The sequence below is a fragment of the Ovis canadensis genome, chromosome 8, assembly GCF_042477335.2.
Source record: "Ovis canadensis isolate MfBH-ARS-UI-01 breed Bighorn chromosome 8, ARS-UI_OviCan_v2, whole genome shotgun sequence".
Lineage (NCBI taxonomy): Eukaryota > Metazoa > Chordata > Mammalia > Artiodactyla > Bovidae > Ovis > Ovis canadensis.
In genome coordinates this window covers 68,598,598-68,613,735 of record NC_091252.1, presented here as the reverse complement: position 1 = coordinate 68,613,735, position 15,138 = coordinate 68,598,598, and the positions used below count along the sequence as shown (strand labels likewise).

General features: G+C 40.7%; 1 protein-coding gene across 1 annotated transcript in view; it reads left to right on the top strand.

Moving 5' to 3' along the window:
- The first annotated feature begins 11,829 nt into the window (after positions 1–11,829).
- MOXD1 (monooxygenase DBH like 1) overlaps positions 11,830–15,138 on the top strand; it is a 95,225-nt gene continuing 91,916 nt past the window's right edge. Inside the window, exon 1 of the mRNA XM_069599263.1 lies at positions 11,830–12,234. Coding sequence (XP_069455364.1) covers positions 11,971–12,234 — 264 coding nt within the window. The 5' untranslated portion in view covers positions 11,830–11,970. The remainder of the gene's footprint in view (positions 12,235–15,138) is intronic.

Genomic DNA, 15,138 nt, shown 5'->3' with positions numbered 1-15,138 from the left:
AATTCAGCTCTGGGTGGTTCTCTGCTCCAAAGTCCATGCTCTTCTTTTTCCAAAATATTGAACTAATATCTTGTAACCTTTAGGTGTGTTCTGCTTGTAGAAATTAAACAAGGAAGGGAGAAGGAGGGAGGGAGACAAAAGGTGGGGAGAAGAAGGAGGAATGGAGAGAAACAAGATCATAAGTGACTATGATTACTTTCATCACTATCATCACAAGCTGGATTTATTTAATTCAATACCATACATTAAAAGTATATGCCATTTGAAAATGCTTCCAATGTAATCTTCTCTATGCTGCAAAGCCAAGTGCAGCTGTACTTGAAAACACCAACATAGTGCATTACAATCTGAACTTGAACCTATTTAAATCAGACATTTCAATTTGATAGACTATGATTGTGAGGAAGTAAAGAGATTATTTCATCATATTTTTCAGGATATTCAGAAGATTCTCAATAATTGGCTAAGGAAAATATGGGCTTCAGAAGAAAATTTTCAATTTCTACTGTGGTCCTAAAAATTGTATTTTGTTTTCAAATGTAGACTCAGCAACTGAGTTTTAACTTTTGCAAAAATGGGTAAGGTGGATATTAGGAAGGACTGATGCTGATGCTGAAGCTCCAATCTTTTGGCCACCTGACACAAAGAGCCTACTTATTGGAAAAGACCCTCAGCTGGGAAAGACTGAGGGCAGGAGGAGAAGGGGAGATAGAGGATGAGATGGTTGGATGGCATCACTGGCTCAACAGACATGAATCTGAGCAAACTCCAGGGGATGGTAAAGGACAGTGAAGCTGGCGTGCTGCAGTCCATGGGATCGCAAAGAATTGGACACAACTTAGCATCTGAACAAGATATTAGAAGTATGTTTTCTGGGCAAGTACAGCTATTCCCTTACATATAGATGTTCTTAAACATGTGGATAAAAACACCACATATTAATGCATATATATGGCATCCGGAAAAATGGTACTGATGAACCTATTAGCAGGGGAGGAATGGAGATGCAGACACAGAGAACAGACTTGTGGCCACAGTAGGGGAAGGAGAGGGTGGGACGAATTTAGAAAGTAGTATTGACATATATACTCTACCATGTATAAGGTACATAGCCAGTGGGAAGCTATTACCTAACACAGGGAGCCTGGCCTGGTGCTCTGTGATGACTAGAGGGTAGGATGGGGGGTGGGAAGGAGGCTCAAGAAGGAGGATATATATATATATATATATATATATATATATATATATATATATATATATAGTTATGCCTGATTTGTGCTGTTGTATGGCAGAAACCAACACAACATTGTAAAGCCATTACCCTCAAATCAAAAAAAAAATTTTTAAGTTAAAAAAGTGTGGTATGAAATATATGATGAAATTGGAGATGTATTTAATCAAGTTTGTTTGCGGGTGTGCATGTGTGTTGCCAAGGCAGTAGTCTAGAGGGTGATGTCAGGACACAGAGGAAATAAGACTTTGGAAGTGAGGTGAAACAGGGGGACCCAAAGAGTGATTATATGTCAAGTAACTTGAGTAAATATAAGACCAGAGGAGATAAAAATATTTACACAGTTAATGATTAAAAATGTCATACCTAAACATTCGTTTGGTTGGTTGAATTTGCTTCCTAGTAAGTTAATTTGATAAGTTTAAACAGCTCTACTCTGGGGTAATCACATAAAGAAACGCACTGGCATTTCATTCTCACTCTCCTCTAATCCTGCTCAGAATGGCACATTTCCATTTGTTTCTTTAAATGCATTATTTCTTTATGGTGGTTTACTTTGTGTCTTGGCTCCACTAAGAATCTCTTGATGCAGTTCTCTCTTATGTAAATACTCTTCCCCAAAATTTTTGCTTTGTTTTAGTTGCTCTTCATGTTCTGATAATTCTTACCACATGGAGCAAAACATTTCAGCACAATTTATTCAGGAGAGTGGAGGTCCTTATTTTGTTCTTCCTTTTGATGGAACTCAAAATAAGAAAGTGATAATATTTCACAAATGGTTTTATAGTAAAGAAAAATGTGTCTTTTATCCATCTCAAAAATTTGCCTGGTTTTTAACTACCTATAATTTGATTCTTCTTCTAATGCTTCCTGATCTAATCACTAAAATGCAAGCTCCATGAGGGGATAGAAAATTTTTAATGAGTTTTGTTCAGCAGTATCTCCAGCATCTAGAAGTACAGGCACACAATAGGTTCTCAAAAGTATAATGAATAAATGAATAAAACAGCATCCTGGAATGCAGTTTAAATGAAAATTTCACAAATTTCAAATAAAAAATAAAGGGATTAATTCCTTTAGGAATTGAGAAAATATTTGTTTATAGAGTTGTGTAATCATGATGATTTCTTGGAAGGTTTTGCTCTACTATACATGTGAAAATCTTTTCATCCTCTCATGAACATCTACTGTTCTGATAATTTTTATAATTTGATTTATTTTGGCTCTGCTGGGTCTTTGTTGCTTCAGGGGCTACTCTCCAGTTGCAGTGTGAGGGTTTCTCATTGCAGTGACTTCTCTTGTTGCAGAGCATGGACTCCAGGGTGCGGGAGCTTCAGTAGCAGCACATGAGTTCAGTAGTTGCAGCTCCTGGGTTCTAGAGCACAATAGTTGTGCTCAATATTGCTCCATGGCACATGGGATCTTTCCAGATCAGGGGTTGGACTCATTACTCCTGCAACGGCAAGGGAATTCTTTATCACTGAGCCACCAGGGAAGACCTGATGATTTTTAATCATTGGTAAAAATCCAGAAGCTTACTGTGAACATTTCTTTCTATTAAATATTTGAATACTGGAAAATGTCCGTTTTCATTCCAATCCCAAAGGAAGGCAATGCCAAGGAATGTTCAAACTACCGTACAACTGTGCTCATTTCACATGCTAGCAAGGTAATACTCAAAATCCTTCAAGTTAGACTTCAATAGTACGTGAACTGAAAACTTCCAGATGTACAAGCTGAATTCAGAAAATGCAGAGGAATCAGAGGTCAAGTTGCCAACATTCTTTAAATCAGGGAGAAAGCAAGGACATTTTAGAAAGACATCTACTTCTGCTTCATTGGCTACTCGGAAGACTTTGACTGTGTGGATCACAGCAAACTGTAGAAAGTTCTTAGAGTTGGGAATACCAGACCACCTTACCTTCCCCTGTATGCATGTCAAGAAGCAACATTTAGAACTGAAAATGGAACAACAGACTGATTCAAAATGGACATAGAAGTACATTAAGGCTGTATATTTTCACCCTGCTTATTTAACTTCTATTCAGAGAACATCATGTGAAATTCCAGGCAAGATGAATCACAAGCTGGAATCAAGATTGCCAGGAGAAATATCAGCAATCTCAGATATGCAGATGACACCACCCTTGTGGCAGAAAGTGAAGAGGAATTAAAGAGCCTTTTGATGAAGGTGAAAGGGGAGAGTGTCATGAAATTAAAAGATGCTTGCTCCTTGGAAGAAAAGCTATGACAAACCTAGACAGCATATTACAAAGCAGAGACATTGCTTTGCCAACAAAGGCTCATCTAGTCAAAGCTATGATTTTTCCAATAATTAAGTATAGATGTCAGAGTCGGATCATAAAGAAGGCTGAGCACTGAAGAACTGATGCTTTCAAATTGTGGTGCTGGAGAAGATTCTTGAGAGTACCTTGGACATCAAGGAGATCAAACCAGTCAATCCTAAAGGAAATCCACCCTGAATATTTACTGGAAAGACTGATGTTGAAACTCCAATACTTTGGCTACATGATAAGAAGAGCCAACTGATTGAAAAAGACCCTGATACTGGGAAAGATTGAGGGCAGGAGAAGTAGTGGGTGACAGAGAATGCAATGGTTGGGTGCCATCACTGACTCAATGGACATGAGTTTGAGCAAACTTGGGGAGATAGTGAAGGACAGGGAAGCCTGGAGTGCTGCAATTCATGGGGTCTCAAAGAGTCAGATACAACTTAGCAGCTGAACAACAAATATTTGAGTAGACTTTCTTAATTTTTTTGGTGAACAATTTTTATTTTATTATTATTTTAAAATTTTATCTTTAATTGGAGAATAACTGCTTTACAATATTGTGTTGGTTTCTACAACAACGTGAATCAGCCATAAGTATACATATGCACCCTCCCTCTTGAACCTCTCCCCATCCCCACCCTACCCCACCCCTCTAGGTTGTCACAGAGTACCATGTTGAGCTCCCCATTCTACACAGCACCTTCCCATTAGCTATCTACTATTATTTTACATATGGTAATGTATATATTTCATTGCTACTCTCTCGATTTGTCCTACCTTCTCCTTCCCCAGCTGTGTCCAAATCTGTTCTCTGTCTGCACTTCTATTCCTGCCCTGCAAATAGATTCATCAGGACCATTTTTTCTAGATTCCATACATATGCATTGAAATATGACATTTGTTTTTCTCTTTCTGACTTACTTCACTCTGTATATCAGGCTAAAGGTTCATCTACCTCAGTAGACCTGACTCAAATGGAATTTCTTAATTTTATAATAAAATGTTCCTTCTATAAAAATCACAATTTTGTTAAGCTTTCTGACTTTAGAGTTCTGGTGCTCCTCAACCTAACGTTTTTTCCATCAATGGAAATCTTTCTTCTAACCAAAACTTCATAGAGGACTCCTCACAAATTGGACATCACAGCTTTATTTTAATCTTTCCTTTTCAGGCTGGATGTTTAGATAAGATCTACTGCTACAGTCATGTCTGCACCAACTCATCTTCTCTCTCATTAAGATTTATGTTAATTGGGCAAAACTGTCTTGGATCACCTGTCGGAACATCCCAAGCTCCTGCTTTCCTGATTTAGAAGCTCTATTGTGACATACTACCAACTAGCCAAGTCAGTGCAATGGCTATCATGGATGGAGAGTTACTTAAAATTGGTGACTAACCAGAGGTGGTGATAATGTGGACTGAGGCCATGGAATTATATTGGCAGGACTTTGGTATTCCCCTTGTCACCCTTGTCCTTTTTTTTTTTTTTTTTTTGGCTGCATCTCATGTGACATGTAGGATCTTAGTTCCCTGACCAGGGATTGAACCTACGTCCCCTGCATTGGAAGCATGGAGTCTTAACCACTGAACCTTCAGGGAAGTCACATCCTTGTCCTTCTTATTCTTACACATTGCTCACTCTTTTGACTCATTCAGTGGGATTCAATCTGTTGCTTTTTCTAATCTCTCTTCTTGCATTCTCAGCCATCAAAGAAACATACAGAATTCATACTACATTTGACAAATACTTTTCAGGTAATTCTTTCATATAAAAGGAATCACTTACTTTGCTACATTGATTAAGAATTAATTAAGAATCAATTTAATTCAGAATTTAATCTTAATTCTGAATTAAGATTTGCCAATTCTTAATTTAGAATTGACGATAACTGCCTTGCCTTAAGAAATGGGTACCATATAGTTTATCAGTTCACCTAAATTTACCCCCTCAAATAATAAACATTTTATCACATGGTGTTTGCTCTTGTTAACAGAGAATCAAATAATTAAAATTAATGTTCTTTACTTGGGAGTACTTATGACTTCCTTTTATATATTGATACAGGAATTTCTTCAAGACTGAATTGAAACATCACTGTTAAAAAGGAAGGGACTTAGTGGCCCTAGTGGCACAGTGGATAAGAATCCACCTGCCAATGCAGGGGTCACAGGTTCCATCCCTGATTCCTGAGTCGGACATGACTGAAGTGACTTAGCATGCATGTAAGACATGTAATAGTTTGGGGTAATTAATAAATATTTAGTACTATAAGAAATTTCTTCCTTTACAGTTGAGAGGAGATCCTGCTGTCTGCTTTTGTATAAATTGGAAAGTATTTTTCACCCTCTCTTTCCTCCAAATAGGGAGGAAACAGCAATGTTACTGTAACAATTAAATGTGACAATTCATGTAACATTTCTGCAGCACTTAATAAATGTATTGTTACTATTGTGACAATCATTATCATTACTGTGATTTTTACTGCAAAGGCTAACAATACCTGGCTCTTGTCCATATCCTCATCTTTAACAGTTGCTCTTCTTTTGGTGTCTTAAGATCACTGTTGGAATTAGTTTTATGAAATATTAACTTCCATAAACTCATTGGAAGGCAAAGAGAAGAGATGAAGAGGTCATTGTGAATACACTGAAATTCCCCTAAAGTTTAGGGTTCCTTCTACTCCTGTGTTCTCATTATTATTAACGATTTTACTCCTAAAGCTAATTTTGTAATGGCCTGGGGTTCTGATAGACTCTGGGCAGATTCTGCTAAGTGAGGTGGCAGCAGTTATTTGGTCAAGTATAGCAGTGACAGTCAACTTGATTATTTTAAAATTTGCAAATTGTATTAAAATTTACAGTCTTTTGCTTAATTACCTAAAGAAAAAAAAAGATGATTTTGGAAGACCAAATTGTGTTTATGTTTATGTAAAGCTAAGTTACAGAGAAGGCAATGGCACCCCACTCCGGTACTCTTGCCTGGAAAATCCCATGGACAGAGGAGCCTGGTAGGCTGCAGTCCATGGGGATGCAAAGAGTCGGACACAACTGAGCGACTTCCCTTTCACTTTTCACTTTCATGCATTGGAGAAGGCAATGGCAACCCACTCCAGTGTTCTTGCCTGGAGAATCCCAGGGACAGGGGAGCCTGGTGGGCTGCCATCTGTGGGGTCACACAGAGTCGGACACGACTGAAGTGACTTAGCAGCAGTAGCAGCAAAGCTAAATTAATTAATCTTTAATTTCTAAGTGTATTAATCTTTAATTTCTTTAACTTCTCATTTGGATCTTTAAATGTGAAAAGTTCCAAAGACTTAAGACTAGAGTGTAGATTTAAAAATGAAAAGAAATAAAATCTTATAGCATGGGAAATAAACATACACATTTTTCCTTTTTAATTTAAGTATCGGCTAGAGAAGGCCTTTCCAGGGGATGCAGTGGTAAAGAATCCACCTGCTGATGCAGGAGACACAGACACAGGTTGGATCCCTGTGTCAGGAAGATCTCCCGGAAAAGACAATTGCAACCCACTCGAGTATTCTTGCCTGGAGAATCCCATGGACAGAGGAGCCTGATGGGCTACATACAGTCCATGGGGTCACAAAGAATCAGGCAGGCAAAACTGAGTGACTAACAATTTCACTTTACAATACTGTAGGCTAAGTGCTGATATGAATCCGTTTCTCCCCTACCATGTTATGGATACACATCATGGTTACGTATAAAGGTAAAGTCTAGAAGGTGGTCATTAGTGATAAAAATAATTTTTTCATACTTTTGTATATTTATTTATTGAAGTTTCTGATTGCTCTGGGTCTTTGTTGCCGCGTGGGCTTTTCTTTAGCTGCGGCGAGTGGGGGGCTACTCTTCACTGCAGTGCGCAGGCTTCTCACCGTGGTGGCTTCTCTTGTGGAGCACTGGGCTCTATGGCTCACAGGCGTCAGTGGTTGCGGCCTATGGGCTCAGTACTTGTGAGTCCCGGGTTCTAGAGCACAGCCTCGGTAGTTGTGGCTCATGGGTTTAGTTGCTTCGTGGCATGTGAGATTTTCCCAGACCAGGGAATGGAACCCATGTCTCCTGCACTGGCAAGCAGATTCTCTACCACTGAGCTATCAGGGAAGCCCCAAGTATGATTATTTTTTTCTTCTAAGAATATTGTATTACTTTTCTAGTTGAAACAGTTTTATTTTTGAGAGCAATTTATAGATAATACCAAAATGCAGATTTTGCAAAGAGAAAGCAGTTTGCTTGTTATTATCTTCATATGGAAGAGCCTAAAAGTGATTTTTCAATCCCAACTGGCACTTACTTTCAAAGTAACCTCAAGAACTCAGTGAAACCCATTTCAGTTCTTTAATAATGAAAGTAAAGGCACTGTGGCCTCGCCTTCTTCACCCATACTACTGTCATCATTGGTATCGTCCGTTATTAAGATAAGGAATATAATATTGAGCAGATCATGCCATCTTGCTCGCATGAAAAATAACAGCCCAACTGAAAGTTTTGTAATAATGATGTAGTGGCTTTAAAAATTATTTTTTTGTTGTTGAATACGAGGTGAGAGCTAGGAAAGTATATAGTTTAAAAAAAAAGAAAAAGAAAGAAACCAAAGTTCTATTTTTGGCTTTTCTACCACTGACTCACAGTGTTAACTTGAACCAGTGACCAACTCTTGTGTATTAACCAAGCCTATCCACACAGGAGGCTTAGTGAATAGACAAAAATGAGAAAATGCTTCAGCTTCCCTATTTGAATGCTGGAGAACTGCTGAGATCACTTATATAAATATTTTTCTTTGAGCTCCCTAGAAGACAGGAACTTTATAAATATTTAGTCTTATTGTTGCACCTTAGGCACAAGTAGACAGGAAAATTATGATACTCCCATATTTAACTATGAAATAACCTAGTTCAGACAATCCTGGGTCATACCAAAGACTTTGCACTGGCTTATTAGGGTCTCTTGAGTTTTCATTTTTCCATCCTCCCCCCACCCAACCCCGGCAGCTGACAAATGTGGAAATATAAATAAACCTTCCACAGCAGCAAGGGTTCCAAGGTAAGGAAGCCCAGCATGCATTCAGTCACATTGGCTGATACCATGCTGTGTATGAGAATGGGTGAGGATTCAAAATAAACATCACATTTAAAATTCCTGATTGAAAAGTGTGAGAAAATAACTCATTTTTAAGAATGAGTAATTTGGTTGAATGTACTGAACTAAAGTCAGACCTCACTGAATTTCCAGTTTTATCTCTTTTCTGTTTCTTTTTTAGATATATGTGTAGAGAAGAAACCTAAAAAAAAAATGTGACTAGAACTGGCATGCTTAGAGTCATTCTTTATTTCAAGTGGAGTTTTTCAAAATTAATTCACCTGTTTCTTTGCAAATTCCTATTCAACAGGCTCTTCCTTCAAGGTTTTAATGGCTCTAGGTTCTGGAATGATGTTCTTGGAATGCATACAAGGGTTATTTTTGGATGGTGGAATTTCAGGTGATATTTTTAAATTTACTTTATTACTCATATTTTCCTGCATTTCTTGACCTTTAGCTTTAAACAAGAAAGAAGTATTATTTTTACAAAAACAATAGTGAATAAATAAATTTGAAACCCTTTGCTACTGATTTTATTCTCTTCTTGGCCATATATCCTGAGTTTTTTATGGACCAGTGCTTTCTTCCTGCTTTCTTTAAGGATTTAAAACAAGCAGTTGTACAGTAATTAATTTCCAGTTGGGAAACTGAGAGTTTATGAAATTGAATGGGGAGATGATTTTGATCCAGGGAACCCACTCAGTGTATAAAGCACACTTAGATAAAATTGACTCTTTTGTCTTTATTTACTGGGGTAATTCAAGCCAAGGCAGAATGGATCTGTTGAAGATGAATTATGCTAGTAATGTTCTGTTGATCTAATCTCAAGATGATTATATTAGTTTTAATAGTTCTTGAGCACTCAGGATGCTTTAGATGCAATACCAGTTGCAGACAAGCAACAGGCAATAACTTCACGTTCAACAATCTTACTTGATGAAAGAATAAAACCATTTGAGGCTCTCTTTTGTGTATTCGTGTGTGGTCATCTTTTCTATTTTTGCCTTAATACCAGGGCAGAGCAGAGCATTTGATCACATCTAGGGAGCCAAGCTTTCCCTCCACAGCCCATCTCTGTTAAGAGGATGTTTCTAGGAGGATCTGAAATGCATCTATTTATTCTTCCTACAAGTCTTTATTAAGCACCTATTGCATGGTGTTCCATATTCTAGGCAACGGGTTGGACTAAGGAACCAGATCTGTTTCTGATCTAAAAGGCTCCTGAAGAAAACTGTCTATGAAGAGTCACTGAAATGTTAGGAGTGAGATCTGAAGAGAACATTCCATGGACATTAGTCCCATTGTGTGAGGGTCAACACAATCTGATGGAAATGTGGGAAGGAGGATTAGAAAATACTTCAAAGAATGGAGGGAAGAAAAGGCAAACATGGCAGAGTGTGAGCAATCTGAAAAGGCAGAGTGATGGGAGAGAGCAGGGCTGTCTTAGAATTCTAGAGGCAATTTTTATATGTCCTTCTAGTGGGAAATGGGTGAGTGATATGAGAGTTATTGATGGAATGTAAAGCCAGAACAATAAACAGGGATCAGACTCTAGATGTGAATTTGGAATTTCTATAACACCCCTCCCCCCACCAATGAAGTAGATGTAACCACATGTTCCAGGTTCCTCTATGCTAGGAATAAAAAGTAGAGTCACCAAAGCGGAAGATTGCGTTTGATCATTCTGGAGTGGCATAACTCCCTTGAAATCCCTGTTTCATGTACCCCAAGATTGACTCTTCTTGGTCTCTGTGTCCACCATTTTGTTCCTCTCTCCGTATTCCTCTTCTCTTCCTGGCTAGGGCCATAGCAGTAACCACACCCCTGTACTTGTAAAATCTCAGTTCTAAGGATGAAATTCTTAGTTTGCTGAAGTTGATGCAGCTGCCTCTGATGTCTGCCCAGGGAGCTACTGCTGCTGCTCTCAATGGGTTAGCTCCTTTAAGTCTGCGCAGGCTCTTTTATTTCTTGCCTTGTCCCAAGGTTTCATCACCTCTTTTCTCTGGTCTGTTGTCATTGGCTAAACCTATAGATTTCTGTCCCCTCTCTCCTTGAGATGAGTCCCTTCTCAAGCAATTCCCTGAACTCCCTGGTAAGCAGATCCACTGGAAGCTTGCCTTCTGGAATTAGTCAAATATGCCTGAATCGTTGGGAGAGCACAGTTCTGATGCATGCTGGTAACTCTGGGAAAGTCACGGGTAAAGGAACAGGAAGAGAAAACAAGAGCAAGAAAAAGCAGGCCGAAACACGACTCTAAGAGACAAAGTAGGCAGCTCGTGTGGAGCTTCCAAATGCAGAGCAGATAGCACCGTTTATATATTCTCCTTGCTCATGCTGCTTTTCATCTGATATCCGCTTTTATTTTTATATTCTGTATTATTTGTATCTTATGAGCCACCTTAGAACGTTGTCTGAAACATGGCAGAATATAAATAAATGAATGAATAGAGAAGGTAATTTGCAGTTACACTAATTAGCATTCCGAAGACAGGAGTGATGTGGGTAAAAGCAGAGGCAAAAACACTTTTTGACAAACACGACTATGGCCAGAACTTGAAACAGTTAGGAAGACTTCAAATTAAAATTTAACTCCCAAATGATGCTTCAGCCTTGACCTACTCTGCTGGCGGCTGAGTATTTTGGCAGAATTTCTCATAACCAAACCAAATCAAACAAAAACCAGGCATAAAGAGGCAAGCCTCAGGGCACTGACTCCTAGGGTCAGGAAACAAACGCGCTGGAGGAGGTGAACCGTGGGGTTTAGGGCATCGCTGGTTACAATGGTTTCCGATGCAGCGGATATCGAGATGTTAAGCAATTACCCTGGACGGGACTTTCTCTCACTTGCTGTCCATCAAACCCAGGATCATCCCTCTGATTACTCAGGTCCTCCCCTCCTCTGCTAAGCTAAACTTGCCCTCCTCAGCAAGCTCTGATTCTTTCCCCTGGGATCCCCACCCCCTGTTCCCCGCGACGTGCCCACGCTGCCCAGGCAAGCACTAGCACTCCCCGCGCTCCTTTTCTGTCCACCCCCTGTCCTCGGCTTCTGCCTCCTCCTCTCCTCTTCCTGGACGCCCGTCACTGCGCTCCCCACTGAATCCGACCTTGGGGACCAAGTCGGGGGCGGGGGGCGGCAGGTGGATGGACCGGAAGGGCGGGTCGCGGATGGAGTCGGCGGGACTCAGCCGGCGGACCGCCGGGCCTGAGAGGGAGAGGGAGACTCTGCGGCCCCTCCCGGCGGGCGGGCCGCGGGGCGGTCCCAGGCCGCTTGCTCGCGCCGCCGCTCCGCGTGCGCCCTCCGCGCTCCAGTCGGCGGGAGCCCAGGTGCCCGTGGGCTGGACGCGCCCGAGGATGTGCCGCTGGCCGCTGCTCCTGCTGTGGGGGCTGCTCCCCCGCGCCGCGGCGGGGGGCTCGGGCTGGCCCTTCCCGCACCGCACGCTGCTGGACTCCGAGGGCAAGTACTGGCTGAGCTGGGGCCCGCGGGGCGGCCGGCTTGCCTTCCGCCTCGAGGTGCGGACCGCCGGCTACGTGGGCTTCGGCTTCTCGTCCACCGGGGCCATGGCCGCGGCCGACATCGTCGTGGGCGGGGTGGCCCGCGGGCGGCCCTACCTCCAGGTAAGCGCGTATATACCCTCCTGCAGCCGCCCCGCCGAGCCCCCGGCCGGTCGGGATTGCGGGCAGGCAGGCGCGGTTGGGGGGCGCCCCGGGCCACCCGGCTTTCTCTCCGGCGGAGGCTGGCCGCCGTCGCCCCCGTAGCCCCGCAGCCTCAGCCCGGCTTCCGCTACCCTTTGCCATCCGCTCTTGCACCCCGGAGTCCAAGGCCCCTGGGGCTGGACTCCCCAACTCCGCCGCCCAACCCCCGGAAAGCTGAACACGGTAAACCTAGGCAGCTTTCCGTCTCTGAACACTTTCCTGCCCCTAACGCCCCACTTAGTACATGCCCCAAGTGCACACCTGCCACGCACCACCAGTCATCCCTGATGGTTAAGGAGAGATCTTTGGGCTTTGGGGATCTACGGGACGGCTCTCGGGGTTGAAGGGACTGGAGAGTTTTGGCATTTGCTGTCTAGCTGTCTAGAATCGTGGATCTCAGAAGGCTTTTCTGTAGCTTCCCATCTCTGGGGCTGGGTCAGCTACCTCTTGCCAGCAATGAATGAAAGGTCCCCAAGAATCCTTAGGAACTTGTTATTGGGAACTGTTTAGGAAGCTGTGAAGCCTACAAAACCTGGTCTTCAGGCAAAACCCCATATTAAGTGATAAAACGTTTCACTTACTTTCAGTTCAGTTCAGTCGCTCAGTCGTGTCCGACTCTTTGCGACCCCATCGACTGCAGTATGCCAGGCTTCCCTGACCATCACCAACTCCTGGAGCTTACTCAAACTCCTGTCCATCGAGTCGGTGATGCCACTTACTTTATTTAATAGCTAACAAAATTAAATTGACAGCTACCGTTTTGCTTTGAAAGAGCCAGAGTAGAGACATTGCCCGTTCACAGATATTTTAATGAATAGGAAAAAAAATTTTTTTAAGAATTGAAATGATCGGAATGATTAGATGCTTAGGTTTTTGGACATTTTTGTCTGTTTAATTTTGACCAACATTTGAACACTTCTCCACTATGATATAACATCGTAGTGAATATAGTGTTGCTTATCAAAGTTCATCCAAAAATACTGCCCTTTGCTAAAAGTGTCTTAATCCATATGAAAGCTAGTTCTTCTGGCTATGTATTAGGCTTTGATGATATTAAAGTCGATGTACCTGATAGAGTCCAAAGAGCGTTTCTCAGTAATTTTATTTCTGACATCTAAGTTTGATTGCCAGAATGTTCTGCCATTAATTTTTAATGCTAATTCTGGCAATGAGCTGTTAACTCTGGCTAGAAGTTTTAAAAATGGCAGCAATAAAAACTTTAAAACCCTTCTGTTGTTTATTTTTTCATAAATTAGTCCTTTCCTCCCCCAAATAAGCACAACTCCAGTAAAGTTTTATGAGAATTACACCGTTGAAGCCATTGATGTATAAATTTAATCCTCCTGCAGCATCTCAGACATTAAATTTGTAAACCAAGAATTTGACTCCAAACACAGGCCTCACTAGCTGAGTAATTCAGTTCTCTTCTGATATGAGGTAGTACCTTATTTAAACAGTGCCTTATTTAAACATCTATTGAGCTGAGGCACATATTTTTGCTTGTCTATTTTTTTTTTTTTTTTAGGATGGGCAGAATCAAATGCCCCTTAACTATCCTTAAATGTTTTGTTGAAGGGAGCATGGAAAGTCTTACTTTAGTGTGATATCAGAAAACATGTATACTTTAAAGATAACTTGATATTGTTTTTCTCAAAGAGTAGCATTTATAGAAAGCCCATCAAGTTTGATATCAAATGAAAGACTAAGAGCAGAATTCTGTTTCAACATGCTATATGGGGCACACCACAAACTACAGTATTTCCACACTGCGGGTAGCTCTTTGTAAAGATCACATAAGAACTAATTAAGTGCCCTTTAGATGGGTTTTGAAACATAGAACTTTGCTTAATTTCTAAACACATAATACTGTTCAGTAAGCCTTGGATATGGACCTTTCCCCAATATATTTAATGAGCAAGAAATAGAACTTTTCCTTCTATTTTTATTCCTAAGGAAATGGAATTTTTATTTTCATATATAAAGGATTGTTATTTTCTCAGTTGACTGACATCCTTTACTACTCCATTTTCTTAAGCATTGGTAAAGAATTTGCATGCCAGTGAAGGAAATGCAAGAGACTGGTTCGATCCCTGGGTCAGAAAGATCCCCTGGAGTAGGAAATGGCAAGCCACTCCAGTATTGTTCCCTAGAGAATCTCATGGACAGAAGAGCCTGGGGCTTCAGTCTGTGGGGTCGCAAAGTGTTGGACACAACTGAACACACACACAGCGCAGCACAGCTCACTCATTTTAAGACATATACAATAAAAATTATGCATAGCAGTTAAGTAGAAAGAAAATTTATTAAAAACCTTTTTAATAAAATGAAAGACCCCAGACACTAAAAATAAAAAGAAATGTATCAATTCCAGCTAGATCATCCAGGTTGGGAGATTCTATTTTCCAACATTTGAAATTGTATCTTCTCCCAAAACCTACTAATTTGAGATTCTTTGTACAGTGAGTGGCATCTTCAGCAACTCTACCAATGTTTAAGTTCTTAAACATTGTGTATGTGATTCCATTAGGAAACTTTGATTTTCGTGTAATTTTACTTTCAGCGAGAACAAACTTTGCATGAAACAATACAACATAAAGCATTGGTTCTGGGGCAATGGCATTAAACTGTATGATGACTGATGACAACCTAAGCTGATGTCCAAGTCACCTTCCCTTGTGGCTACTTTCTATATATATTATTTCATTCTTTCTTATTTAATTAGAAAACTTGACCTTTAGATATTTTATTTTATTATTATTTGGACTTTTATTTTTTTCTGATGATATTAAGGCTCTTCTTTTCAATGGAATTTTAACTTGTGGATAA